We start from the raw sequence: 27,084 nt of genomic DNA, 5'->3' as shown, positions 1-27,084 counted from the left end.
GGTAGAGGTACTTACTGTGTTCTTCCCGGCTCAACTTCACTGTGGCTCTTGACTAGCATCATCTTCCTTATTTTATAAATCTGCTTGCCTTCCCGTATAACTTCACACCCCATTCACACCTCTTCTCTGATTCTCAGTAGCAGTCAAAGCAGGATATGCCTGTCATCTTGACTTCCTGGTTTGTCTTAACAATGCCACATCAGTACCCAGTTTATTCATCATTGAGTGCTGCAACACCCCAAACTCCCCATCTCCACGGAGTATCCCGTTTCTCCTCTCCTTCTCTTCCTCATTCTGCCTCCTTTCTTCTCTCTTTTCTCTCCGCAGCAGATATGTGTAGGCAACACTCTGCCATATTTTGTGCTTTTGAGACGTCCTCCATGTGACTCACAAACACACTAGTTGGTTACACTTTAGACTCCCGGAGTCACTTGCAACAGAATCCCTAAGATAACAGTAGATAATGTACTTGAGAGCTGGAGCGTACTTCTAAACTATTTATTATTGCCAGTTGTAACATCTGCCATCCAATCACTCAGAATCAAAATTTGGATTATCTTGTCCCTTATGTAAACCTTGGTTATATTTTACCTTGCTAAAATAAGGTGTGAAAAACATTGGGGCTTATGAAATGTTTATCATTGTTGTGGTTAACATTTTGTTTTATTAGTTTAGAATATGAAACTTTAAATTTTGAGTGGAGACAGAATTTCTATAAAGAAGCACCCTGATTTATCCATGAAGAAAAACTGCTGGGGCTGGCTCACTTGGTTAATCCTCCGCCTGCAGCGCTGGCATACCATGTGGGCGCTGGGTTCTAGTCCCGGCTGCTCCTCTTCCAGTCCAGCTCTCTGCTGTGGCCCGGGAGGGCAGTGGAGGATGAACCAAGTGTTTGGGCCTCTGTATCCGCATGGAGACCAAGAGGAAGCACTTGGCTCCTGGCTTCGGATCAGCGCAGCGCTGGCTGTAGAGGCCACTTGGGGAGTGAACCAGAGGAAGGAAGACCTTTCTCCCTGTCTCTCTCATGGTCTATAACTCTACCTGTCAAATAAATTTTAAAAAAAAGGAAAAAGAAAAAGAAAAACTGCTGAATTTTGGCAATGGAGTATAATTCTCAAGAGTGTCAGGTATATATTTGACATAAGGTATTCAGCCCTTAGTGAGCTTACCTAGCACTGTAGAAGCTGTCAGAATTCTGCTGGTTTAGTGACAAGGCTCAAAGAGGAATCAGAAATGGAATATTCTTCATGGTGGATTTGTTAATTCTTAACCATTTTGTGTAAGCATACAAAATATTATTTAACATATAAAAAATTTTGCATTATGTTGGAAAAAAAGTTCTTGGACTTTACTTGCATGTCATTAAACAGTGTAAGAACGCAGAGTGATATATCTCCTAATAATTTTATTGGAGGTGGAGATGGAGATGGATGATGTGACCCTTGGCTGTTTCTTTAACCTCTTTGAGACTTTATAAATCTGCAAAGGGATACATGTGGATCTGTTAGGTTCTTTACAGCTACGCTATTATAATAGTATAGACCATTGCTCTTTAAAGAACTATAATATAAGCTGTGTTTATAAATTTTTTAAAAAATTTTATTTTTATTTATTTGACAGGTAGAGATGTAGACAGTGAGAGAGAGAGACAGGGAGAAAGGTCTTCCTTGCGTTGGTTCACTCCCCAAATGGCCACTACGGCTGGCGCTGTGCTGATCCAAAGCCAGGAGCCTGGTGCTTCTTCCTGGTCTCCCATGCGGGTGCTGGGGCCCATGTACCTGGGCCATCCTCCACTGCACTCCCGGGCCACAGCAGAGAGCTGCCTGGAAGAGGAGTAGCCAGGACTAGAACCCGGCGCCCACGTGGGATGCTGGCGCTGCAGGTGGAGGATTAACCAAGTGAGCCACAGCGCTGACCCCCTATAATTAAATTTTCTAGAAGTCATTTTAAAAAAGGAAAGTAAAGTTTTTCAGGTGAAATAGATTCCCAAAATGTTATCATTTCAACATCTAATCTATAAAAATTACCAGTGATATATTTTATGTTTTATTTTTACAGTCTTCAAAATCCAGCATGTATTTTACACTTGCAGCATGTCCGTTTTGGGTCAGCCACATGTGAGAGCTTGGTCACCATGTGTGGCCAACGATTGCTGCATTGGACTGTGCACATGTAGTCATTTTGTAACTGGTTTGCATAATTCAGAGGTTGTCATATGGCTACAGGCATAAGATATCCAGATCCTATCTTTGATAATTTTTTTAAATTTTTATTTATGGGGGCCAGCGTTTGGCTAGTACATTAAGCCTCTGCCTGCAGTGGCGGCGTCCAATATGGGTGCTGGTTCAAGTCCTGACTGATCTACTTCTGATCCAGCTCTGTGCTAAAGAAAAGCAGCAGAAGATGGCCCGAGTCCTTGGGCCCCTGCACCCACATGGGAGACTTGGAAGAAGCTCTTGGCTCCTGGCTTCAGATCAGCCCAGCTCTGGCTGTTGTAGCCATTTGGGGAGCGAATCAGCGGACGGAAGACCTCTCTTTCTGACTTTCCTTCTCTCTAACACTGCCTTTCAAATAAACAAATAATGCTTTTTATAAATAAATATAATAAATATGCCTTTCAAATAAGTAAATTTCAATTAAATAAATAAATATTTTTTTTTAATCTTTTATTTAATGAATATAAATTTCCAAAGTACGACTCATGTGTTACAATGGCTTCCCCCCCATACCGTCCCTCCCACCCACAACCCTCCCCTTTCCCACTCCCTCTCCCCTTCCATTCACATCAAGATTCATTTTCGATTATCTTAATATACAGAAGATCAGCTTAGTATACCTTAAGTAAGTATTTCAACAGTTTTCTCCCACACAGAAACATAAAGTGAAAAATAATAGATGATTTTTTTTAAATGATGATGAAATCAGATCAGACCTATTGTCATGTTTAATCCCAGTGAGAGTCAAGTTGGGAATTGATAATTTCTTTCTTTCTTTCTTTTTTTTTTTTTTTACAGAAGATCAGTTTAGTGTACATTAAGTAAAGATTTCAGTCGTTTGCACCCCCATAGAAACACAAAGTGAAATATACTGTTTGAGTACTCGTTATAGCATTAAGCCTCAGTGTACAGCACGTTAAGGACAGAGATCCTACATGAGGAGTAAGTGCACAGTGACTCCTGTTGTTGACTTTACCAATTGACACTCCTGTTTATGGCATCAGTAATCTCCCTATGCACCAGTTATGAGTTTCCAAGGCTATGGAAGCCCCTTGAGTTCTCCGACTCTTATCTTGTTTAGACACGGTCATAGTCAAAGTGGAGGTTCTCTCCTCCCTTCAGAGAAAGGCACCTCCCTCTTTGAAGACCTGTTCTTTCCACTGGGATCTCACTCACAGAGATCTTTTTGCCAGAGTGTCTTGGCTTTCCATGCCTGAAATACTCTCATGGGCTTTTCAGCCAGATCCGAGTGCCTTTAGGGCTGATTCTGAGGCCAGAGTGCTATTTAGGACATCCGCCATTCTATGAGTCTGCTGAGTATCTCACTTCCCATGTTGGATCACTCTCCCCTTTATTTATTCTATCGGTTGGTGTTAGCAGATACTAGACTTGTTTATGTGCTCCCTTTGACTCTTAGTCCTTTCATTATGATCAATTGTGAACTGAAATTGATCACTTGGAGTAGTGAGATGGCATTGGCACATGCCACCTTGATGGGATTGAATTGGAATCCCCTGGTATGTTTCCAACTCTACCAATTGGGGCAAGTCAGCCCGAGCATGCCCCAAATTATACATCTCTTCCCTCTCTTATTCCCACTCTTATGTTTAACAGGGATCACATTTCAGTTAATTTTCAACACTTAAGAATAACTGTGTGATAATTACAGAATTAAACCAGTCATATTAAGTAGAACAGACAAAAAAAAATACTATGAGGGATAATGTAAATAATAATGTAAATAATGTAAATATTTTTTTAAAAAAAGATTTATTTGTTTGATAGGCAGAGGTACAGACAGAGAGAGGGGAGAGACAAAGAGAGAACCTGCATCCACTAGTTCACTCTCCAGATGACTGCAACAGCTGAGGCTGGGCCAGGCCAAAGCCGGAGACCTGGAACTCTATGCAGATCTTTTCCATGGGCACAGGGGCCCATGCACCTAGGCCACCATCCCCTGCGTTCCCAGGTGCATTAGCAAGGAGCTGGACTGGAAGCAGAGCAGCCAGGACTGAAACCGGGGCAGATATGGGATGGCAACATTGGAGACAGCAGCTTTACCCACTATGCCACAAAACTGCTGCTCCCCTTCTCCTCCCCATCTTTAATCTTTACACTGCAATAAAAGTTAGCTAATACACGGATGATCTCAAAGCTTCATGTTTACAAGCTGTAAATAATCACTACTGGGGCCTGTGGTCGTTGGCATTGTCTCCCTTCCTGGGACTCCTCTACCTCTTGAGCGCCACAGGACTGCCTCCTGCTCCAGGATTGAAGAGCATTGAACTGAGACTCTGGATACACACACACTCTCGTGATGGCTCCTTGCGGTGTAGCCATGAGTCCTTCCTACCCGGCTCCTGACTCTGATGCGGGCTGGATCTGCAAGCTTACTTTTAACTTCTCAAAAGCTGGGACTGAAATGGGCGTTAGCCATCTATTTCATGTTGCTTTGTTTTTCAGATGAGGAGGTATTGTAGATGGTAGCCAGCCCGTGTCCTGACTTACACAGCCAAACCTGGGAAGAAATCATTATTTTCCTTTTATTGGCAGGGAGAAGCAGATCATTCTAAGCCACGTTCTTCCCGTGGTTTTAACTTATCTCTCTCCCAGCCTCTTTCACAAGCAAGCACAGGGCACACCCTCAGTGTGAAAGAACACATAGCCTGAATCTACACTCATTCTCAAAAAAAGCTCATACCCCTTGACTTTCATCTCGATTTATTCTGGGCTAATCTTAAACATACTTTTAACCTTGTAAACTACTAACTGCAAGTACAAGTTAAAATATCAGAAGGAAGGACGCGTATGCACAAGTTAAAAGGGGTCACCCCACCCTCCAGTGCTGGGTCCTTGTGCTCTCCTCTCTCTGTGTGACCGTCTCCTGCTTCTCTGCTGCCAATGCTGGAGGCAGTGCACGTGCGTCTGTTCTGTGAGAAGAAAGTGTCAGTTCACTGTCTGCACCCCTCAGTCACCTTGAAAGTTGGTGCACCGCAGACTGAAAATATTGTTCCGAATGTGCTTGGAAAGCATGCAGTGGCAGCAGTAGTGGGGAACAGACAGGTGGTGGCAGCATTGGCCTGCTGCTGGGGAAACGAGGCAGGGGCCTGCCTCGCACAATCTGTCCTGCTTTCCCTAATGAAGGCAGGACAGAGCGCTGCAGGCTGGAAATGATTTGTCCCCATCAGGCTGATGTTCTTAGCTGTCTGAAGTGCTGTGTGTTGCAGTTAATCACATAATGTAAGTTAGAGGGTGCTGGGGAGCGGTGGCGAAGTTAGGATAGAACAAACGCCTGCAAACACAGCCCCTGTTCATGAACCTGCAGGGTGTGGTCCCGACTTCAGGCAGGAAGAGGTTTATAATTATTCTGAAGGTAGAACTTCCAATGACAGCTTCATGTCCTTAGATAGTTCTTACACAGTTGGCTTCTATATCTCCTGCTATTGTAGATGGATTTGTGTCTATTCTCTCTTTCTCTCTCTCTCTTCTTTCTTTCTTTCTTTCTTTTTTTTTTTTTGTTACCCCTTCCTGCTGCTGGATGGTTTGACTTTTACTGTTCATGAAAGCCTAAAAATAAAGTCTTCTTGATTTGATGTCATCCAAAACTGATATTGATTTACAAACTTAGGACTCTACTTTTCTTTCTTTTCTTTAAGTGGATAAGTTCCTGAAGTGAGAGCAGAGGAAGAAAAGGTGAAATCACAGTAACTAATGTTAACTTAGCATTTCCTGTTTGTCAGGCACACGCTGAACAATGTCCACACGTTATTTAATTGATAAAATAACCCTGAAAGGCAGGCACTATTTTTTAAAAAGATTTATTTTATTTATTTGAAAGACAGAGTTACAGAGAGAGGTAGAACCAGAGAGAGAGGCCTTCCATTCTGCTCTTCCATTCACTCCCCAAATGACCACTACGGCCAGAGCTGAGCTGATCCAAAGACAGGAGCCAGGAGCTTCTTCTGGGTCTCCCATGCAGGTACAGGGGCCCAAGGACTTGGGCCATCTTCTACTGCTTTCCCAGGCCATAGCAGAGAGCTGGATCGGAAGAGGAGCAGCCAGGTCTTGAACTGGCGCCCGTTTGGGATGCTGGTGCTGCAGGCTGGGGCTTTAACCTGCTGCACCACAGCGCTGGCCCAGGCAGGCACTATCATTATTCCTACTTTATAGATGGGGGGCATTTTGAGAGATTCAGAGACTCAGTAAGGTCACCCAGTCAGGATGCAATGCAGCTGTGATTCAAACACAGCTAGGCTGACCCCGGTCCCGCTCCCTGCATTTCTGCAGTATGCTGTGTTCTGAAGAAGTTGGTGGGTGGGTAGCAATGATGTCACTGTTGGAAAAGGAAACTATTCGGGATTGTGTCCAGGAAAGATGCAGATCCACCCCAACAAAAGAATTGCTAGCTTCACATTGGTTGTTTTAGAAAGATGTTTGAGACCAGAAAAAAAAATCTATGCTGTGGATGACAAGCATTTGATGGCATTTCATGAAATGATAAAATCTAAGATTATCTGCTTGAGTTCAAGGGACAATTAAATATTCGATTAGTTGACTACTGAACAAAAAGAAATAGAATGTTTTTATCCTTTTTTAAAGCAAACCAATTGGTAAGAAAGGAAACACTTTTACATTCGAATCAAGAATACTTTTTCCTTCTCTGGATAGGCTATTCTAAGAGGAGAGGAAATGGTAGGAGATGCAAAGGCCCTGAGGAATCACGTTATTCGGTGGAACTATAACACAGTGTTAGGGGAACTCTTGACAGCCTCTCTAAGAAGATAAATAAGGGAACATTAGAAGACACATCGGTTCATGGAAGTTATGGGACGCTTATTTCAAAGTTGTCTGGAATTTACTTGCATTTCATGGGCAATGAATTAATCCCCCAACATTTCCATCACTTTTTAAATTTTTTTTAATTATTTATTTGACAGGTAGAGTTATAGACAATGAGAGAGAGAGACCGAGAGAAAGATCTTCCTTCCGTTGGTTCACTCCCCAATGGCCGCCACGGCTGGCGCTGTGCCGATCAGAAGCCAGGAGCCAGGTGCCTCCTCCTGGTCTCCCATGCGGGTGCAGGGGCCCAAGAACTTGGGCCATCCTCCACTGCCCTCCTGGGCCACAGCAGAGAGCTGGACTGGAAGAGGAGCAGCCGGGACTAGAACCGGCACCATACGGGATGCCGGCACCGTGGAGGATTAACCTAGTGCGCCACGGCGCCGGCCCCCATCATTTTAGTATTAGCATTCCTCATTTGATTTAGAATATCTCTTTGCAGGGTCATCAGAGGGAGTTTTGTTTGTTTGACTTGTACTTTTCTCTCTGTCACTTCACATCCTCTCTCTCATAGTTTTGAATTGTTTCTAGGACTTTCAGACTACAGAGGTTTTTCTGGAGATGACCAAGGTACCCATGTTGGGTATGTCATAAGTGTATCAGTCAACTCAAGGGTATTTGTCAGCTCCTAGGAAGCTGGACAAAGCTCTTCCCAGAGTGAGGTGTACTGGGCTTCTTGCAGACACAGATTTCATAGTTTTTCACATCCTGCCTTTCCTCTGTTTTCTCAGTGCATCCTCCTGTCAGAAGGAGCGTATTTTATGCCCCAGTATCACATGGGTAGCAGACTCTAAGCTAGAAGCCATTCTGATCCAAGCCTTTACTCTAGCTTTACCATTGTGTGCTTTGTTTTTGGCCCGTGAAAACACGTCTTTTATTCTCCTCCCCCATCATTGCTGTGTCTAGAATGCAGTGGATGTTCAAAGTGTAAATCCAGGGGTGGATATTTGGCATAGTAGGTTAAAATGTCTCTTAGGATGCTTGCATACTGTATCAAAGTACCTGGGTTTGTGTTTCAGACCCATTCTGAATTCTGCTTTCCTGATAACACACACCCTCAGAGTCAGCAGTGATGACTCCTTTTTGAGTTCCTGGGACCTGGGAGATGCGGATTGAGTTCTAACCCAGCCCTGGCCATTGGGGGTTCTGTAGGGGAGGATAAACTAGTGGATAGGAGATACTGTCTTTTTTTGTCTCTCTACCTTTCAAATAAATAAACACATACATTTTTTAGAAAAGATTGTAACTCATAGCATTATCTTGTCCAATAGAAGAGAGACATATTTCAATTGTCAGAAGAAAAAATTCTAATTTAAGTCCACCTGAAAGCAAATTGGGTGACTTTTGAGTATAAATCATAGAGAGGCAATTGCAGAAACTTTGCTCAGAAGTTTCGAAGAGAAGGCTTTTTTCTCCTCTTGGTGGAATCCTGAATTGGATTTCCACTGAATTATATTGAATGATTGAGAGTCTGGTTCTACTCAGACTGTTTACATCTGCAGCATTGATCCCTGGTATTGACTATTATGAGTTTTTATGTCCTTTTCAATGACCTTTAGACTCCTTTCTTGTAGTTTGTTAGAGCTACTTACTTTCCGCATGTTTGCCTCATGCTTTTAGCAGTGGGGGAACAATGTCTAGTACAGTCATCAAAACTAATTTAGCATCTGGCATTTCTGTTTTTTCTTCAAAAGCAAGCTTTGTCAGAAATCTAAAAGAAGAGCTAGAAGCTCTGGGTCAAAATCTAAGGATTTATCTAGCAGTAAATTGTCCAGTTTGGAGACTGCATAGACTTTTTGTCATTTTTATAGACCTGAACTTTTAGTATACCACATTGGGTGAGCATTGTGGTGTTCCTTCTCTGAAGTCAAAGAACTCTAGACTTTAATGGTGACATTAAAGTTTGACATCCTGGGAAGTAATCATTGTGGAGGAGCAACAATTTGCCATGAAGTCAAGAGAACTGAGACTACCCTGAGTCCATCATTTCCAATACTTAGTTTTGAGAAATTACATGATGTCTCTGGACCTTAGTTAATGAATCCAAACATTAACTGCATTTGATTACTCGATTTCTATCGGTTCTCTAGCTTCAAATTTTCCAATGTCACATGTCATTGGCTCTAAGACAAGTCAGTCCATACCCAGGACTGGGTTTAGTCTTTATTCAAAATTTCACTACACTATGGTAGTTAAGAGCTTCACACTGGTGTTAGGTATTCCTAATACTAAATGCCAGCTTTATTACATAAATACTGTGATAGTAAGAGGTCACTTGACCTTCTAATCTCAGTTTCTTTAACAATAAAATGGAAATGGAAATTTTAGAGTTCTAAAAATATGTAGAGGGTCTTGAAGTTCAATAAGAAAATTTGTTACAGGACTTGGATCAGGAATTATACATAGAAAGCAATCACTACAGTAATCCACTCACTCCCAATCTATGGTTTCACTTTCCAAAGTTGCAGTTTGCTACAGTCAACTGTGGGCTGAAATAGTAAATGGAAAATTCTAGAAACAAACAGTTCAAATTTTTAAGTGACTTTTATCACAGTATATTGTTATAATTGATCTATTTTATTATTAGTCATTATTATTAGTGTCTGTATTTTATAGATTAAGCTTTATCATAGATATGTATATACAAGAAAAATATGGTATATGTAGTTTAGTGCCATCTGCAATTTCAGGAATTCACTGCGAATTTTGGAGTGTGTTTCTGGAGGACTAATTGGACCTACTATACTTGTACATCAATGTTTTTGTTATTGTAAACTTGAGAGCAGCCGTTCTGCCTTACCTATCTTATCCTGGCATATTTTTTAAAGTTTTTCTTACTTATTTGAAAAGCAGAGTAACAGAGGGGGGTGGGGAGAGAGGGAGAGGGAGAGAGAAAGAGAGAGACAGAGACAGAGACAGAGAGACTGAGTCTCCCCAAATGGCCGCAATGGCTAGGGCTGGACCACACCAAAGCCATGAGCCAGGGGCTTCTTCCAAGTCTCTCATATTAGTGCAGGGGCCCTAGCACTTTGGCTGTCTTCTGCTGCTTTTCCCAGGCATTAACAGGGAGCTGGATCAGAGGCAGAGCAGTTGGGACTCCAACTGGCGCCCCATGGGATACCAGTGTTGTATGCAATGCCTTTACCTGCTATGCCACAAAGGCAGCCCTAGCCTATCTCATCTGTCTCCTTATTTTTATTGCTTAGTTCTGGTTTTATATATAGTTAAAGTGCTATTCCCAAAGACATGACTTGCATATAAATATAAAACAAATACATGCCAAAAATTTATATAGCTCTTTAATAAGAGAACCAGCAAGATGATAAAGCTGATTTATGAAAGAACAAGAGAACAGAAATTAAGTAGTTCATACACAAATAATTTTTCTAAACTTGAGTCAAATTTGGTTAATATCCTGAAGGGAAGCAAAACCATAACCTTTAAAGTAATCTTCCTTTCTTCACATTTGTGTCACTTCCAGACTGAAATCTATGTTAACCTGCAGTAGTAAAGTTCTAGGTGACCATGTGAAGCACTGTTTAGTATAACATTGTAAAGATATGCATTTCTTTTTGCTATGTCCAAGTTTTAGGTAATTATTTTAAGTAATTGTAGTAAGACTAAACCCAAAGTATTACTTATGTTAGAAAAAGATTAAGCAGGAATATGATTCTAGTATATAGGTACTTATTTTCTACCTAAACATAATAGATACTGGACCATCCATAATTATGTTTTCATGATATTTCATTAAAGAGACTACAGGCATATTTGGAAAAGCCCTACTAATTTTCAAGATGATAGTATGGAGGGTAACCAGTTAATGAGTGCTGTCATGGACCATGAGCCATGGTAGGGCCTCCTGTACATCTTAGTTTAATTGTAAACAATCCCGTGAGGTAACTATTGTACACATTTTGAAAATCATATAAGCTAAGCTCCAGGAAGCTAAATAATTCAGTCAAGGTTATGTAGTCAATATGAGCCAGAATTGAAATCCAGTCTCATTATGAGTCCTGTCTCACCTCCTCTTCCCTGTTACATTGCCTCCCTAAATCTTAAACTCTCCTAACTTAGAGTACATCTGTAGTTACACTCTCATGGATGAATGAGTCCAGCGTCCTGCTCATATGATGGAGCGTACACAAAACGGTCCTTTTCCATTTAAGAGGTTTACCATTTAGAAACTGCCTGAGGTAGTGGCCTTTCAGTTCCTTATCTCCTGGGCTAAGACATGGATGTTCTAGAGAAAAAGAGCACAATTCTGTATTGCTCTCAAGCCTCCTCCTCTCAAGTTGTTTTCTGTGTAACTTATTTAGCTTCTTCTCTCTCTTCTGGCCCCCGATGTTTCTGCAGGTGGGCTGGATCCTTTCTATCCTGGATGAGCTGCAGCTGAGTCCTCAGCCGCCTGTGGGAGTCCTCCCTCTGGGGACAGGGAATGACCTGGCTCGAACTCTCAACTGGGGAGGGGTAAGAACTGCCCACAGAGGCTGCCTGCTGTCGATCGATGACTAGGAGCCCAGATCCACAGACATGCTCACACAGGGGAAGGATGCTGCTGTTACCCAGGGAACACGTTTGAGTTGGGAATCAAGCACCAGTAAACTTTTATTCAGCTTCTTCAGTTTAAAATTATGGTCAGCCAGAGGGGAAGGGCGAGTATAGTGTGAGAAAAATATGGTGGTTAGTAGCAGACCCAGGGCCTTTGGAAGGCTCCACCAAAGCAGAGTGATTGGGTAGGCCACAAGTTTCATGTTCAACAGTCGTGCACACTTGAGTGAATCCCGACAGTCAGCTCTGACCAGAAGAGCAAATCTGGTTCAGATTTACAATCCTTACTTTAGGAGAACTGCGACTTTTTTGAACATTGGGTTTTTCTTTCTTACGTTTTTTATTTAAAGATTTGTTTTATTTATTTGAAAAAGTTACAGAGAGGGAGATACACACACACATAGACATACACACACACACACACACACACACAGAGATTGATTGGTTTATCTTGCATCTCCTGGTTCATTGCCCAAGTGGCTGAAATGGCCAGGGCTGGGCCAGGCCACAGCCAGGTACCTGGAACTCCGTCTGGTCTCCCATGTAGGTTCAGGGGTCTGAGCATCTTCTGCTGCTTTCCCAGGCACATTGTGAGGGAGCTGGACCAGAAGTAGAACACATGGGATGACAGCATCATAGGTGGGGACTTAGCCTGCTATGCCATAATGTAGGCCCCAGCATTGGGTTTTTCTGATGGCTTTGGCTAACCAGTTGTCCAACTGTCCTTTCTACTATACAGTCAACATCAGTGTGGGGGAGTAATTATCCTATCACTAACCAGCATGCATGTCTGTATTTATTTATTTAATAGTGCTTAGAGAGTAAGGAAGCAAAAGTTTTGTACATGAGTACAACGCATCAACTTTTATTCTGCTCCTCTGAGACAGTTGCCTGAGGTGGGTTCTCTCTCATAGGAAAATTATCTTCAAGTATCTAGCAGATGTTAGTCTAGCCTTTGGGTTGAATCAGCCTTCTATAAGTGTTTGTTTTAGTAGGCATTGTATAAATAAATGCATACTTACACAAATATGTATTTAAAGATTAATTTATTATTTTGAAGACACAATGACAGAGAGAAGGAGAGGCAGAGAGAGATCCTCCGTTCACTGGCTCACTCCCCGAATGGCCAAGGTGGCTTTGGCTGGGCCAGGCTGGAGCCAAACGCCAGGAACTTCATCTGGGTCTCCATGTGCGTGACAGAGGGCAAAGCTGCCTTTCCAGGCACATTAGCAGGAAACTGGATGGGAAACAGAGCAGCTGGGACTCCAACTGGCATTCCCACATGGGAGGCTTGACCCTCTGCACTGCAAAGCGGGGCCCAATCTCTATGTTTCCCATGGAACAGCTAAGGTCAGAAGTTAACTTCTTGCACCGAAATCAGTGACTTGACTATTCTTTATAGTCATGTTGTCAATAGGATCCTTAGGAGTACATAGCTTCCTAACAGAGCTCTTCTCCTTCAGGTCATGGGGGGTTGGTATCTCATGACAAGGTCCAGACAAGTGGAATAGATTGAATGTTGTCAATCAAATCCCACCTTGATGCTTCCTCCCCTTTACATACCTGATTGTTCTGTATATTCTGCAGTTTCTTTATCAAGAGTCCTATTTTTCAACCCAATAAAAGCAGCCATCCAACTTGGCCTTCTATGCATACCAGTGACTATTGGTTCTTGGTGCCAGCAAACATTCCTCATCTCAAACCTGTCTATGTACCTTCTCTGTGAATATTCTTAAAGTCCAAGTATATTGGGAAAAGAGTTTACTTTTCCAGCCTTGCTGATTACAAAATAACCAGAATGTTAGGAGCAGGGGTCCTTTTTGCTAGAAGTATATTAGCTACACTGCTTTCTACTTTAGATAGCAATTTTTTTCTTCTTCTGCCTCTGTTCTCAGGGATACACTGATGAACCTGTTTCTAAGATCCTATGCCAAGTAGAGGATGGGACAATTGTACAGCTAGATCGCTGGAACCTCCATGTGGAAAGAAACCCAGACTTGCCTCCGGAAGAACTGGAAGATGGCGTGTGTAAGGTTAGAGAGCCCTTTCCCCGACAGAAGGGACCCCAGGAACGTCTGCCAAGCCACAGGGAATCCATCTCCCGCTGCAGCGTCACATGCTGGTTCTTCCCCATGAGATGGCAGGATAGTGTCGAGTGGATGGCTCTTAGGGCTGGGAGGATAATATCACTCCTGTTGTCATCCCATGGACTGTAGAGACCTAGATTTCACGGCTGCTCACGGCGCTGAGGAAGCTGGTTGCTGTCTTCAGCCTCCACACTAAAAGGGTGTCTGTCCAGTGTTTCATCTTCATAGTTGAACGCAGACATTGTTTAAGATGAAAACTTCATTTGTTTTGAAGCATTAAGCGTATGATCCTTAGTAGAGAAAGATCCTTCTGAGGTTTCTGGCTGATAATCAGATTTCCCTTGTGTTTAGGAGGTGGTAAGTAAGCTGATTTCATCATTTGCTTGGGACTTGAAGATACTTGAATAAATGTTTTGACTTAGTGTTTTCTTTTAGTGATTGAACTTTCCTTTCCACCCAAAACAAACCAAAGGACAGAGTTGTAAATATGCCACTATGGAAATTCAGTTGAACATGTGGTTCTAAATTCTGATTGCAATTGAAGATAAATTTGATAGTTTGCTGAGTAGCTTCTGCCATATTATTGTCACTTTTCTTCTATAATAGTTTTCTCAAACTTTTGTATGCATAAGGAACTCCCAGTCTGCTTGTTAAAATGCAGATTATCAGGCCCAGTCCCTAGAAATTCTGAAAAAGTAAATGCAGGGTTGACACTCAGACTTTGAATACTGTTAAACAGCATCCCTGCCGTATATTGAACTATGTCTTGAGGTCCAGATTTCATGAATGCTTCAATTTTAAAATAGATTAAACTCTGTATCATTTTAGACCAAACCAGTGCCCATTTATTCCTTAGTGCATGATCCTGACCAAATGTATGAATGCTCAAGTTTCTTATTTGGATAGAAGAGGTAAAAGCACACCTTTTCTTCATATTTCTTTTAACCTAACTTTATCTTACCATTAATAAGATTTCTATTAGGAATCACAATTGCTTAGTTGCATTTGAATTCATGATGTCACAGTGCTCTTTAACCAAATATCCTCTTGGGATGTGAGACTTTTTACTGCTGTGTTTGACTTATAGAAATTGGATAGAAAACAAACAACGCAAGTAGAAAGAAGAGTACCATATGGAAATTTTAAGATCTTTTTCCTACTAAACTTTGGATGGTTAGGCCTGCAATAGAAACATATTTATTTCTCTTCCCAACAGTTTAAGAAATGGAAAGACTTCATGGTGCAGCCAGAGAACATCAATCCAGATAATTAAAGGGCTTTCAAAATGGATTTTTGAGATGTGAAAGGAAATTGGGGCAAGTTTTCCTGGAAAATGTGAATAACTTAAAAAGAGACTCAATTGGGATATTATTTAGGAGATGGTGACCAGATGTTCTCCTTAGCTATCAGTGGATGCTAAGGCATGGGTTAGAATTGTAGCCAAAAGAACATAAACGGTAGAGGAGAAGAACATATCTGTGCTTTTGGCAGAATCACCACCCCATGCTGTCATTACTAAAGACTGGTATTTTGTTAAGTGCAAGCACTGGACATTCTCAAACTTGAAGCCAGAATAGTGAGACGTGACTTTGGCATTGCTCTATGTGTTTAGTTTCTCTCCCTGTTCCTGCTTAGCTGAAACCGTTTCTAAGGGCTGACTTGGTCTCAGAATCATTACAGGTTCTGGCTCAGCCTAGCATGTGGGCTCATTCCTGGCTTCCACTAGGGACCAAGAAATCTAGTTTCTTTCTTTCCATATTAATATCTCTCTTGCTCTCTCATTTCATTTTTCTTTTAATGAGACAAAGTTCTCCATCTAATCGAAGAAGAAATACTGCAAGTCAAGGAGTATGTGAAACACAGTAATGAACTTGCTTTGAAATCATGAGGATTAAAAAGCAGTTTCATGTAGGAGAGAGATGTAGCTGAATTTAGGGGCATAAGCCTGATAATTGTGTGGATACATGAAACCTCTTTTTACTTTAATGTTTATTTTCCACTCTGAGTTGTAGAAAGAAAAGTGATAGAACAACTCTTTCCCTTCTAGCATTTTTCATATGATTTTCTTTAATTTTTAAAATATGAGATGAAGATAGAGATTGAGATAGATACAGAGACAGATATATATATAAAAGAATATATATGTATATATGTATATACACACACACGCAAACACACACACACACACACACACATATATATATGTGATAGATATGAGATAGAGACAGAGACAGAGAGAGAGAGAGATTCCATGTGCTGGTTCATTCCTTAACCGCTGCCTGGGCAGTTGAAGCCAGGAGCTGGGATCCCGGGTCGCTATCCAGATCTCCCTGGTGGGTGACAGGAACCCAGTCACTTGAGCCCTCCACGGTCTGTATTAACAGGAGCTGGGGTCAGTGAGTAGTAGGAGTGGGATATCAAACTCGGGCACTTAAAAGTGAGAAGCGGTATCCTACCAGTGGCTTAACCACTAGGCGAAATGCCTGCTCTTCATAAACTTTTGATTATGCTGTCACAGAACTGAGGCTTTCAGGTCACTCTAGTTTTTCAATTTTAATGTGCGTTTTAAAGCTGTGTAGTGTTTTATCTTTCAATGAGTCTGCAACTGTAATAGCCAGGGATCCAGAAGTCTCTGGGAGGGAAAGTTAAGGCTTGTGTGTATGTCTATGTGGTTGTGTTTGTAGACTTTATGGTCATTTTGAAGATGTGAGGTTTCATAAATGAATTGGGAAGCTGAATAATATTTACACATAGACATAAAATAATATTTAAATGTGTATCTATTTATTCAGTTTTATGTTTTTTTTCTCTGTGTAAGGAGTGAGGAATGTCTGGCCCACAGGCTGAATAAAGCCCATGAAATCATTCAGTTTTGGCCCTGCCGAGGCAACCACAGGCAGGAATCAAAATTTAATAAATCAATAGCAGGAAAATTTTTAAAAGATTATTTATTTTGAAAGTTGGAGTTATAGAGAAGCAGAGAAATAGAGATATGGGGGGGGGGGGTGAAAGAGAGAGAGAGAATCTTCCAACTGCTGTTTCACTGTCCAGATGGCTGCAATGGCCAGGGCTGGGCCAGGCTCAACCCAGGGGCCAAGAGCTTCTTCTGGGTCTCCCACATAGATGCAAGGGTCCAAACACTTGGACCGTTTTCTACTTCTTTTCCCAGGCCATTAGCAGGGAGCTGAATCCGAAGTAGAGCAGTCGTACATGAACCACCACCCATATGGGATGCCAGCATTGCAGGTGGTGGTTTTACCTGCTATGCCACAATGCCGACCCCAAATCTGTAGCAGGCTAATTTTTAAATTAATAATTGTGTATGGCTTCTGAATGATTGTTACAAATATCCAAATGGTGGGGTTGGCGCTGTGGCTCACTTGGTTAATCCTCCGCCTGCAGAGCTGGCATCCCATGTGGGCGCCAGGTTCTAGTCCTGGTTGCTCCTCTTCCAGTCCAGCTCTCTGCTGTGGCCCAGGAGGGCAGTGGAGGATGGCCCAGGTGCTTGGGCCCCTGCACCCGTGTGGGAGATCAGGCTCCTGGCTTTGGATCAGTGTAGCTCTGGCCGTTTAGGGGGTGAACCAACTGAAGGAAGGCCTTTCTATCTGTCTCTCTCGCTGTCTAGCTCTATCTGTCAAATAAATTAAAAAAAATATATACCCAAATGGCCCTTGGCAGAAAAAAGGTTCCCCACCCTTGCTGTAGGTCAACAATTGATAAATCATTCCCACTGCCTTATTTCTTATATGACCGTAGTCAAAAACTATTTTGCATGCAAGTGATAGGTACACAAAATAGTATTCATTTTAGTTTTCAATATTTATATACTTAATATGAATTCTTTAAAAAAGTATATTTCCTGATTAAGAGGGTTAGACATGATCCTTACAATTAAATTTACTTGCTCAGTTCACTCCGTGAGTCATGCTTCATAACCATTGCAAGTGTGCAGCCCTCAGCCTAACAAGCTTCTATTATTACAACATTCATAAGAATGATTCATACTGGCCGGCGCCGTGGCTCACTAGGCTAATCCTCCGCCTAGCGGCGCCGGCACATCGGGTTCTAGTCCCGGTCGGGGCGCCGGATTCTGTCCCGGTTGCCCCTCTTCCAGGCCAGCCCTCTGCTGTGGCCAGGGAGTGCAGTGGAGGATGGCCCAGGTGCTTGGGCCCTGCACCCCATGGGAGACCAGGAAAAGCACCTGGCTCCTGGCTCCTGCCATCGGATCAGCGCGGTGCGCCGGCCGCAGCGCGCTGGCCACGGCGGCCATTGGAGGGTGAACCAACGGCAAAAAGGAAGACCTTTCTCTCTGTCTCTCTCTCTCACTGTCCACTCTGCCTGTCAAAAAAAAAAAAAAAAAAAAAAAAAGAATGGTTCATACTTAGCAATTGTATTTGTAGCCCTTTGATTTCCTATATAATTCTTGAGGTAATTACTTGTTCTGAGCTTTCTCTAGTGAATTTGTTGGAGAATCAGTTGTTTCTTCTACATAAACACCTTCTACTTTGAGTTGTGACTGTTCCCTCCCCAGGGACTACCCTAGGGACAGGTTCTTGGCATTAAGTTTCTCTTTCTAGCTGGCTACATACAACTTTACCTCTTCCTTTGTTTATCATTCCAGCTTCCTCTGAACGTTTTCAATAATTACTTCAGCCTTGGATTTGATGCTCATGTCACACTGGAGTTCCATGAATCCAGAGGTGAGGACACCCATTTCCATCTCCCAGGGAGGAAGTTCCCAGCAGGTGTTTTGCATGTTCCCTTTTGTTTGCATATCACTTAAATGTTTGTAGTGTGCTTCAGTGTTGTTTCATTTTAACCTTCATGGAGACCCAGAGAGATAAACAAGTTAGGAACGTGCTACAAATGGGAGCCTGGGGACCTAATTGTTTAGGGTCCCCAAAATAGCAAAGGACCGCACCCAAGTTATGTTCTAAGTCCAGGGGCTGTTAATCTTTAAATTTGACCAGAAATTGTGAAATGAGCAAATTATTAAGAGATAAACTCTTTTACAAAAGTCATGAGCACATTCACAACGTCACACACCAGCAGTTACTCAAGTTCAATACTTCTTAACAGAGCCGTTGAAATACGGTGGCAAACATGCAAAAGAAAGGTACAGTGGGCATCTCAGAACAGGAGGGGGCTCTAGTAGTTTGGGTTGAAAGAAAAGAGTGTGATGGTGACTTGAGTAGGGAGGAATGTACTAGGGAACCCCTAGATGTGACTGAGATGTGAATGAGGCTGAGTGATGATCTCTGTTATTAAGAGATGAGGCCAAGATTGGAGGCTGGGGCAGGGGTCGGGGTAGGGTGGTCAGCATTGTGACACAACAAGCAGGTTAAGCTGCCCTTGGGATACCTACACCCTATACATTTTTGATCCAGCTCCCTGCGAGTGCATCCTAGAAGGCATCAGGTGACAACTTAAGTACGTGTGTCCCTGCCATCCACGTGGGAGACCTGGATGGAGTTCCTGGCTCCTGGCTTCGACCTCGCCCAGCCCTGGCTGTCACAGGCTTTTAAGGAGAGAGCCAATATATGAAAGATCTGTCTCTCTGTCTCTGTTGCTTGGTTTTTCAAGTAGATGAAAAATAAATAAATAAACATTTAAAAAAAGATTAGGGTGAAAAAATTATTAGAAGGGAAATGAAATAATAATATGTGTAAATAGATATCTAAATTTTATAGTGCCATTCAGAATAGAGAATGCTTAGAATTTTGACTTCTAATTTTAGCTCCAGTCTCTGTCTCTGTCTCTATCTCTCAAACTCTCTCCTTTTTGATCTAATTATTTATGTATTGTGTCTATGCCTGTATCTGTAGCTATATCTCTACCTAGTCCCTTGTGAATATATATTTATATATGAGCATGAATTTCAACTTTTTTTCATCAAAATAAGCACATCCTTTTATTCTATTTCCTGTGAACTTTTTGAAGTGCCCTTACATAACCATAATAATGCTAGGATATATATTAAGAAATTTTAGAAATAAAAATCATAAATGAAGAAGTATTTTGCTTTTCTTTCTCCAGGTTCTTCTAATAGCACAAGTGATTTTAAGCCATATAATCTGAAATACAGAGTACAAAAAACTAGAATTCCAATTTTCAGATTCTAGTAATAAGGTAGAGAAAATTCTGTTAGTGCTCTCATGCACTGAGAATCAGGAGCGGAGTTACATGATTCAGGGCATCAGAATGAAAAATACAGGAGAATGGCCCATCCGCAAGGTCCCTTACAGGATCCAGCAATTTCAGCAGACTTTGACCTTCCTGGTGTCAGGAGGTGGTGGGGGCTTGAGCTATGTCAAGGTCAAATTCTGTGGCAATTAATGATTTGAACTGAAGCGGGAGCCAGAGTTTAGTTTCCCGTGTGGTTGGCCAGAAAATCTCAGCTAGCAAGTTTGATTCGTACCAGAACCCCAAATATTCCAAAAGCAGAAAAACCACCATGCTCCTGTCTCCCTGCTATACACAATTCTCGGAAGCTAGGTGTTCAGAAGTACCTGCTTAGCACATTTGTGATCTGTTGCCCTTCATGTAGAGAGAATTAATCTGGGAGGCAAGATTTCATAGCTCATTTTTTTCTCATATTCTTTAGGAGACTGATTCTGGGCTTCTTGTTAAGATCCCTGAGTTTCTTTCTTTTTTTTTTTTTTAATTTTTTTTTTTTTGACAGGCAGAGTGGACAGTGAGAGAGAGAGAGACAGAGAGAAAGGTCTTCCTTTTGCTGTTGGTTCACCCTCCAATGGCCGCCACGACCTGCGCACTGCGGCCGGTGCATCGCGCTGATTGGAAGCCAGGAGCCAGGTGCTTTTCCTGGTCTCCCATGGGGTGCAGAGCCCAAGCACTTGGGCCATCCTCCACTGCACTCCCGGGCCATAGCAGAGAGCTGGCCTGGAAGAGGGGCAACCAGGACAGAATCCGGTGCCCCAACCGGGACAAGAACCCTGGGTGCCGGCGCCGCAGGTGGAGGATTAGCCTAGTGAGCCACGGCGCCAGCCATCCCTGAGTTTCTTAACAATACTTGTAAAGTAACAGAATTATCATTAATAGATGAATTTCCCAAAATAGACATCCTGGCGTGAGAAAAGGCCTAAATGAGTAAGTGGCTGACAATGAACTTATTCAAGTGAGTCTAATATTTAGTCTAATTAATCTGAAAGCTCTCCTAATGATACACTTCCTTGTACTATGATGAAATTTCTGTTCTTCAGAGTGAGAGCAGAGCAAGGAAAGACACCAAAGAGGAAAAGCCGGGCTTAGAGAAGAATTCTTTTGGGGAAAGTAATTTTTTCCCCTTTTTAAAAGCTATGGGACTCTTGAATTTTGGGGTGTAATATTATATATATGAATATATGCATATTTTTATATATCTGTGATTATAAAACAATTGGTTAAAAGGTGCTAAGCATTAATCTCTGAATAGTTTACTGCTGAGGCTCAATGTGAGTGCTTTAATATAGTGCAAAATAGAATTGCGAACATTTTCTCTGCTTGTAAACAGAGCCTGTGAGGAAAACCAACCACTAAAGAGCTAAGGGAGAATTTGTGTTGACGTGTAAGACATAATATTAATGAAGATTAGATGAGAATGGTAAAAGTAAATATATGTCCATAGAATATGGAGGTGATTTTATTGATAGCAGAGTGTAGCATCTCAGCATCTATTTATCTCTTCTTTTATGCAAAATGAAAATATTTAGGTATGAAAGTATGATTATTTACTCAGAATAATTTTGCTTTTCTTTTTTTAGAAAATTGTTTTATGTTAATTCAGATTTCACCCATAGTTTTACCTAGTTAGTCAAGAAATCTTAACCTAAGCTGTAGAAGATAAAGATAGACAAGTAAGGCTATATTTTCAATAGGGCAGTTTCCTTATTTTTGTTGGTAGGTAGTCAGTGTTCTCAAACCAAGAGCATTCATAGTTGAGACTTCAAACAGTTGTAAATTAGAATCACAATTTGAGTCTTCATAGCAAAATGGATTATTTGCCATAAAATACTTGGACAGTGTCTTAAAACTCATGAGAACCATTGTGGAAAAAAAAAGAAATGGGCTTGGATAGAATAACCTATTAGGGATGAGTCAAGAAAAGGTAGTGTTTTAGATTGGGAATTATACAAATACATCTACACAAAATGGAAAATAAATACAAATCTCATGAAGGCAGAATTTTAAAAAACTAATTGTGGGAAGAATTTTTGGCATAAATGTGAGAACAACTCATCCAGTTGGCCGTTCCTAGAGTAACTACCTACATACTTAAATCATATATCTTTTAGAAGTGACATTTACTTTTACACCATTTATTCATGTCATTACTGTGCAAGTGATTTTAGAGTTACTAGTAGAAAAGCCAGAAGTAAGAATGGTTTTAACATTTGATTAATTTTGTATATGAATAAAGGTAAACATTTGATGATTTAGGTTTCTGTTTGGTTAGAAAAATAATACATTTCACTTATTCTTCTTAAACTTGTCAAAATATTTGTGGTTTAACTATTACTGCTGATGTATCTGAAAGTGCAGTCATTTGGAACAGAATACAGAGATGTAATAGGATTGGTTGGACATCTCATTGTCAGTTGGAGGACTGCCCAGGACTTTCATCATCACTGCATTATCACAGTGCTTCAAGGAGCGTGTTGAAAATATTCCAGTCTGTTAATACACACCTTATTATTATTATTATTATATTCCAATGTGTTAACAATGATTATAGTTATCCATGGCAAAGTTAGGTCTCATTTTTCTAGCTTTATGAATGAGAGTGTCACTTTTTGGACATGGTTATTAAACCATCTCACTTTTAGTTTGAAATTGGATGCTTACATTTTACTGACTCCTTGAAATTATTCAGGAGAGTTGAATTTTATGCTACAAGGTCAAGGAAATAAAATTATGACTCTAGAGGAGACATTATTTAAATTTGACCTAAGATTTACTGTTTTCACTGAACATACAGAGACATGTAAATCAGCATACTTCAAAGCATTATGAATATTTCACGATACATATCATTAAAAAATTGACATATTTCTTTATAAAGTGTCATTTGCAATGGCTTGCTAAATATGTTCATTGCCATCACTACATGGATGTACTGCCAACCCTTGTCTAGGCACTGAGGCTTAAGCTCAGGTTGTCTTGAATTTCTGTTTGATACCTGTTCATCATTCAAAATTCAAGTGCAGCACTATCTGGAGCATTTATTGTGATTGTCTTCTTTCTGTGCATTTACCCCTACATTCTAGATGAGTATAGATGCATTTAATGACATATAGAAAATATTTCTTTAATTTTCATTTTCAGACTTGTGTCTTCCCTCCCTCTCCCAACTCTAAATTCACCAGAGGTGAAAGACCACATCTTATTTACTTTTGTATTCCTGATACCTGGTCTAATGGCTGTCTCAATAAGTGTTTGTTGCAGTAGTGGGATGCTTATTTGAGGGATAGTCACATAAATAAAAGATAAATAGCACTTGATGATAAAATAGTAGAGGTAAGTAGTTGTATGGACTGTAAGTATTACAGGAGCTTAGCTGGACTCTGTGTGACACACAGGAAAGGTATTGGGGAAAATTTCTGGAAAGTATAGGAAGTAATATTACTGGGAGATAAATGTAGGAATATGATGCAAATAAAAATTAAGGTGGGTGAGAGCATTTCAAACAGGAAAGGAAAGTATAGAGGCAAGTTAGTTTGTCATAAAGATTGGGTAGATGAGCAATTAATACACAATGAAAGATTTTGCTACGTGTTAGGAAAACAGTGCTAATGTTAATATAAATATTTGTTCTTAATGAAAGAATATTAGAAAAGAGGAAAATTTTTTCAATTTTTAAAATTTGTATAAGGTGAACAAATTTCATGTATTTCATATATACAGATTTAGGAGCATATTGAAGTTTTTTTATATACACTTTTTAAATTTTATTTAAGTTATACAAGTTTCATATATCTCAATATACAGATATAGGAACATAATGATAGTCCCCACCTTACTTTCCCTCCTGCTCACATTCCAACCCTTCTTCCTCCTCCTTCTCCTATTCTCACTTAATTTTTACAAAGATCTATTTTCAGTTTACTTAATGATCATAAAGGTTAACCCTACACTAAGTAAAGAGTTCAACAAATAGTATGAAAAAAAAACTGTTCCTCAGGAGAATAGAGAAGGTCTGTAAACAATCATTATATCTCCAAATGTCCATTTTATTCCAATATGTTACATTTTAGGTAATCTATTAATATACAATTTAAATTGAAAGTGGCAGTGTTGCTATAGGCATAGACTTTGGAGTTAATTTTGTATATATAATCATTTAAATCTTAAGATTGGGTAAGTATCCACTGGAGAGAATATGGAAGATGTACACATTACATGAGGTTCAAATTGCATTAAGCATAGTGTTGCACTTGCATTTATGGATAATTCTTTAACATGCCTTGGGAAAATTGGAGCTTCTGTGAATTTCAGTCAAGAAATTGAAAATAAAAGAGGAAAATGATAAATATATGCATGCTGAATTGATGTATGTGTGCATATTTTTAATATTTGCAAGTGGAAAAATGAAGTCATAATTATGAGTTAGGGTACCTTGCTTGTCATCATCTAGAGTTGGCTGCAGTGTGTCTATTGGTGATTTGAGTATAAAATAATTCTGAAAACTTGGAAATGTGTATCTAGGTCCTCTGTGTGGGCATGTTTTTATGATTCCATTTATATGTGCTGTTCTGGGGTGGAGTGTTATCTGGGGGATTTGACCAATGGAGGTTGGCTAATAGGCTTCATGTGTCCACATATTTGGAATCTCAAAATGCTGGCTTTAAAATTGTATTAACTATATGTTAATTAATATAATACCAAATATCTGAGGAGGTTAACTAATGTATGTTTTGTGAGTATTTTTCATGCACTTGTATAATGTGGGCTTGAAGAACTTGATTTTGGGTGAAGATTGGTGGCATCAGAGGAGCATACTACTAGTACTCTGAATTTTTAACTGCATTCTTTCTTTGGGGAAAGATTATGGGGGAGGATAGTGGTGGAGGTATTACCTGGGAGCTATATTGGGCACCTGGCTACTGGCTATTTAAAAGAAATGCTGGAGAATCCAAAGGGAGATGTGGACTCCAATACAGTAGTAACAGGGGACATCAGCACTCCACTTTGGTCAATGGACAGGTCAACTAGACAGAAAATCAACAAAGAAACAACAGAGCTAATCAACACTATGGACCATATGGACCTGATATCTACAGAACTTTTCACCCCACAGTTGCAGACTACACATTCTTGTCATCAGTGCATGGAACTTTCTCTAGGAGAGACCATATGATATGCCATAAAGCAAGTCTTAGCAAATTAAAAAAAAATCGAAATCATACCATGCATCTTCTCTGACCACAATGGAATAAAGCTGGAAATCAACAATTCAACATTCTCTAGATTGTATAAAAACACACGGAGACTGAACACATGTTCCTGAATGAACAGTGGGTCATAGAAAAAATCAAAAAAATTTCTGGGAACTAATGAAGACAACAATACATCACATCAAAACTTATGGGATATAGCAAAAGCAGTGTTAAGAGGGATGTTATAGCAGTTGGTGCCTACATGAAGAAATCGGCAAGGTACCAAATAAATGAGCTATCAGCACATCTCAAGGACCTAAAAAACATCAAACAAAACCCCAAATTAGTAGGAGGAAAGAAATAATTGAAATTAGAGAAGAAATAAACAAAATTTAAGCCAAAAAATACAAAAGATCAGTGAAATGAAGAGTTGGTTTTTTGAAAAAAATAAACTTGAACAAAATTGGCCCAACTAATTAAAAAAAAGAGAGAGAGAGAAGACCCAAATCAATAAATTTAGAGGTGGAAAAGGAAATGTAACAACAGACTCCACAGAAATAAAAAGAATTATCAGAAATTACTACAAAGAGCTTTATGGCAACAAATTGTGAAACCTAGAAGAAATGGAAAGATTCCTAGACACATACAACCTACCTAAATTGAGCCATGAAGACATAGAAAATCTAAACAGATCAATAAACAAGATGGAAATTCAATCAGTACTAAAGACCCTCCCAACAAAGAAAAGCCCAGGACTGGATGGCTTCACTGTTGAATTCTACCAGACATTTAAAGAAGTACTAATTCCAATGCTTCTAAAGCTATTCAAAACAATTGAAAGAGAGGGAATCTTCCTAAACTCCTTCTATGAAGCCTGCATCACCTTAATTCCTAAACCAGAAGATGCAACAGAGAGATAGAGCTATAGACCAATATCCCTGATGACCATTGATGCAAAAATCCTCAACAAAATATTAGCTAATCGAATCCAGCAACACATCAGAAAGATCATTCAATCAGACCAAATGGGATTTATCTCTGATATGCGAAGATGGTTCAACATTCACAAATCAATAAATGTGATACATCACATTAACAAACTGAAGAACAAAACCATATAGTTATCTCAATAGATGCAGAAAAGCCATTTGATAAAATAAAACATCCTTTCATGATGAAAATCTTAAGCAAATTGGGTATAGAAGGAACATTCTTCAACACAGTCAAGGCAATTTATGTCAACTCACGGCCAGCATCCTGTCGAATAGGAAAAAGCTGGAAGCATTGTCCCTAAGATCCCAAACCTGAGAAGGATGCCTGCTCTCACCATTGCTATTTAATATAGTCCTGGAAGTTTTAGCCAGAGTCATTAGGCAAGAAGAAGAAATCAAAGGTATACAAATTGGTAAGGAGGACATCAAACTATTCCTCTTCGCAGATTACATGATCCTATATATAGGGGATTCAAAAGACTCCACTAAAAGACTATTGGAACTCATAGAAGAGTTTGGTAAATGACAGGATATAAAATCAACACAGAAAAATCAGTAGCCTTTGTATACACAGACAATGCCATGGCTGAGAAAGAACTTTTAAGATCAGTCCCATTCAAAATAGCTCCAAAAAGAATCAAATGCCTTGGAATAAATGTATCCAAGGATTTCAAAGATCTCGAAAATGAAAATTACAACACTAAAGAAAGAAATAGAAGAGCACATTAAAAAATGGAGAAATCTTCCATGTTCATCAATTGGAATAATCAACATCATCAAAATGTCCATACTACCAAAAGGAATTTACATATTGAATGGTATCCCAATCAAGATACCAACAACATTGTTCATGGATATAAAAAAAAAAGGATGCTAAAATTCATATAGAAGCACAAGAGACCCCAAAAAGTTAAAGCAATCCTAAACAACAAAAACAAAGCTAGAAGCATCTCAATAGAAGATTACAAGACATACTACAGGAAAATTATAATCAAAACAGCCTTGTACTGGTATTAACAGATGGATA

At 40.2% G+C, this 27,084-nt stretch overlaps 1 protein-coding gene across 13 annotated transcripts in view; it reads left to right on the top strand.

Moving 5' to 3' along the window:
• DGKI (diacylglycerol kinase iota) overlaps positions 1 to 27,084 on the top strand; it is a 504,889-nt gene that overhangs the window by 280,539 nt on the left and 197,266 nt on the right. For all 13 annotated transcript variants that reach the window (XR_007920530.2, XM_070071340.1, XM_051849034.2 and 10 more), the window contains 3 exons: positions 11,412 to 11,525; positions 13,502 to 13,639; positions 18,315 to 18,393. Coding sequence is in view for 12 of the 13 variants with exons in the window: in XM_070071340.1 (XP_069927441.1) it covers positions 11,412 to 11,525; positions 13,502 to 13,639; positions 18,315 to 18,393 (331 nt within the window). In the remaining variant the exon portion in view is untranslated. The remainder of the gene's footprint in view (positions 1 to 11,411; positions 11,526 to 13,501; positions 13,640 to 18,314; positions 18,394 to 27,084) is intronic.

Source organism: Oryctolagus cuniculus, chromosome 3, assembly GCF_964237555.1.
Source record: "Oryctolagus cuniculus chromosome 3, mOryCun1.1, whole genome shotgun sequence".
NCBI lineage: Eukaryota > Metazoa > Chordata > Mammalia > Lagomorpha > Leporidae > Oryctolagus > Oryctolagus cuniculus.
The sequence above is the reverse complement of the archived record's forward strand: the minus strand, read 5'-3'. Positions and strand labels throughout refer to the sequence as shown.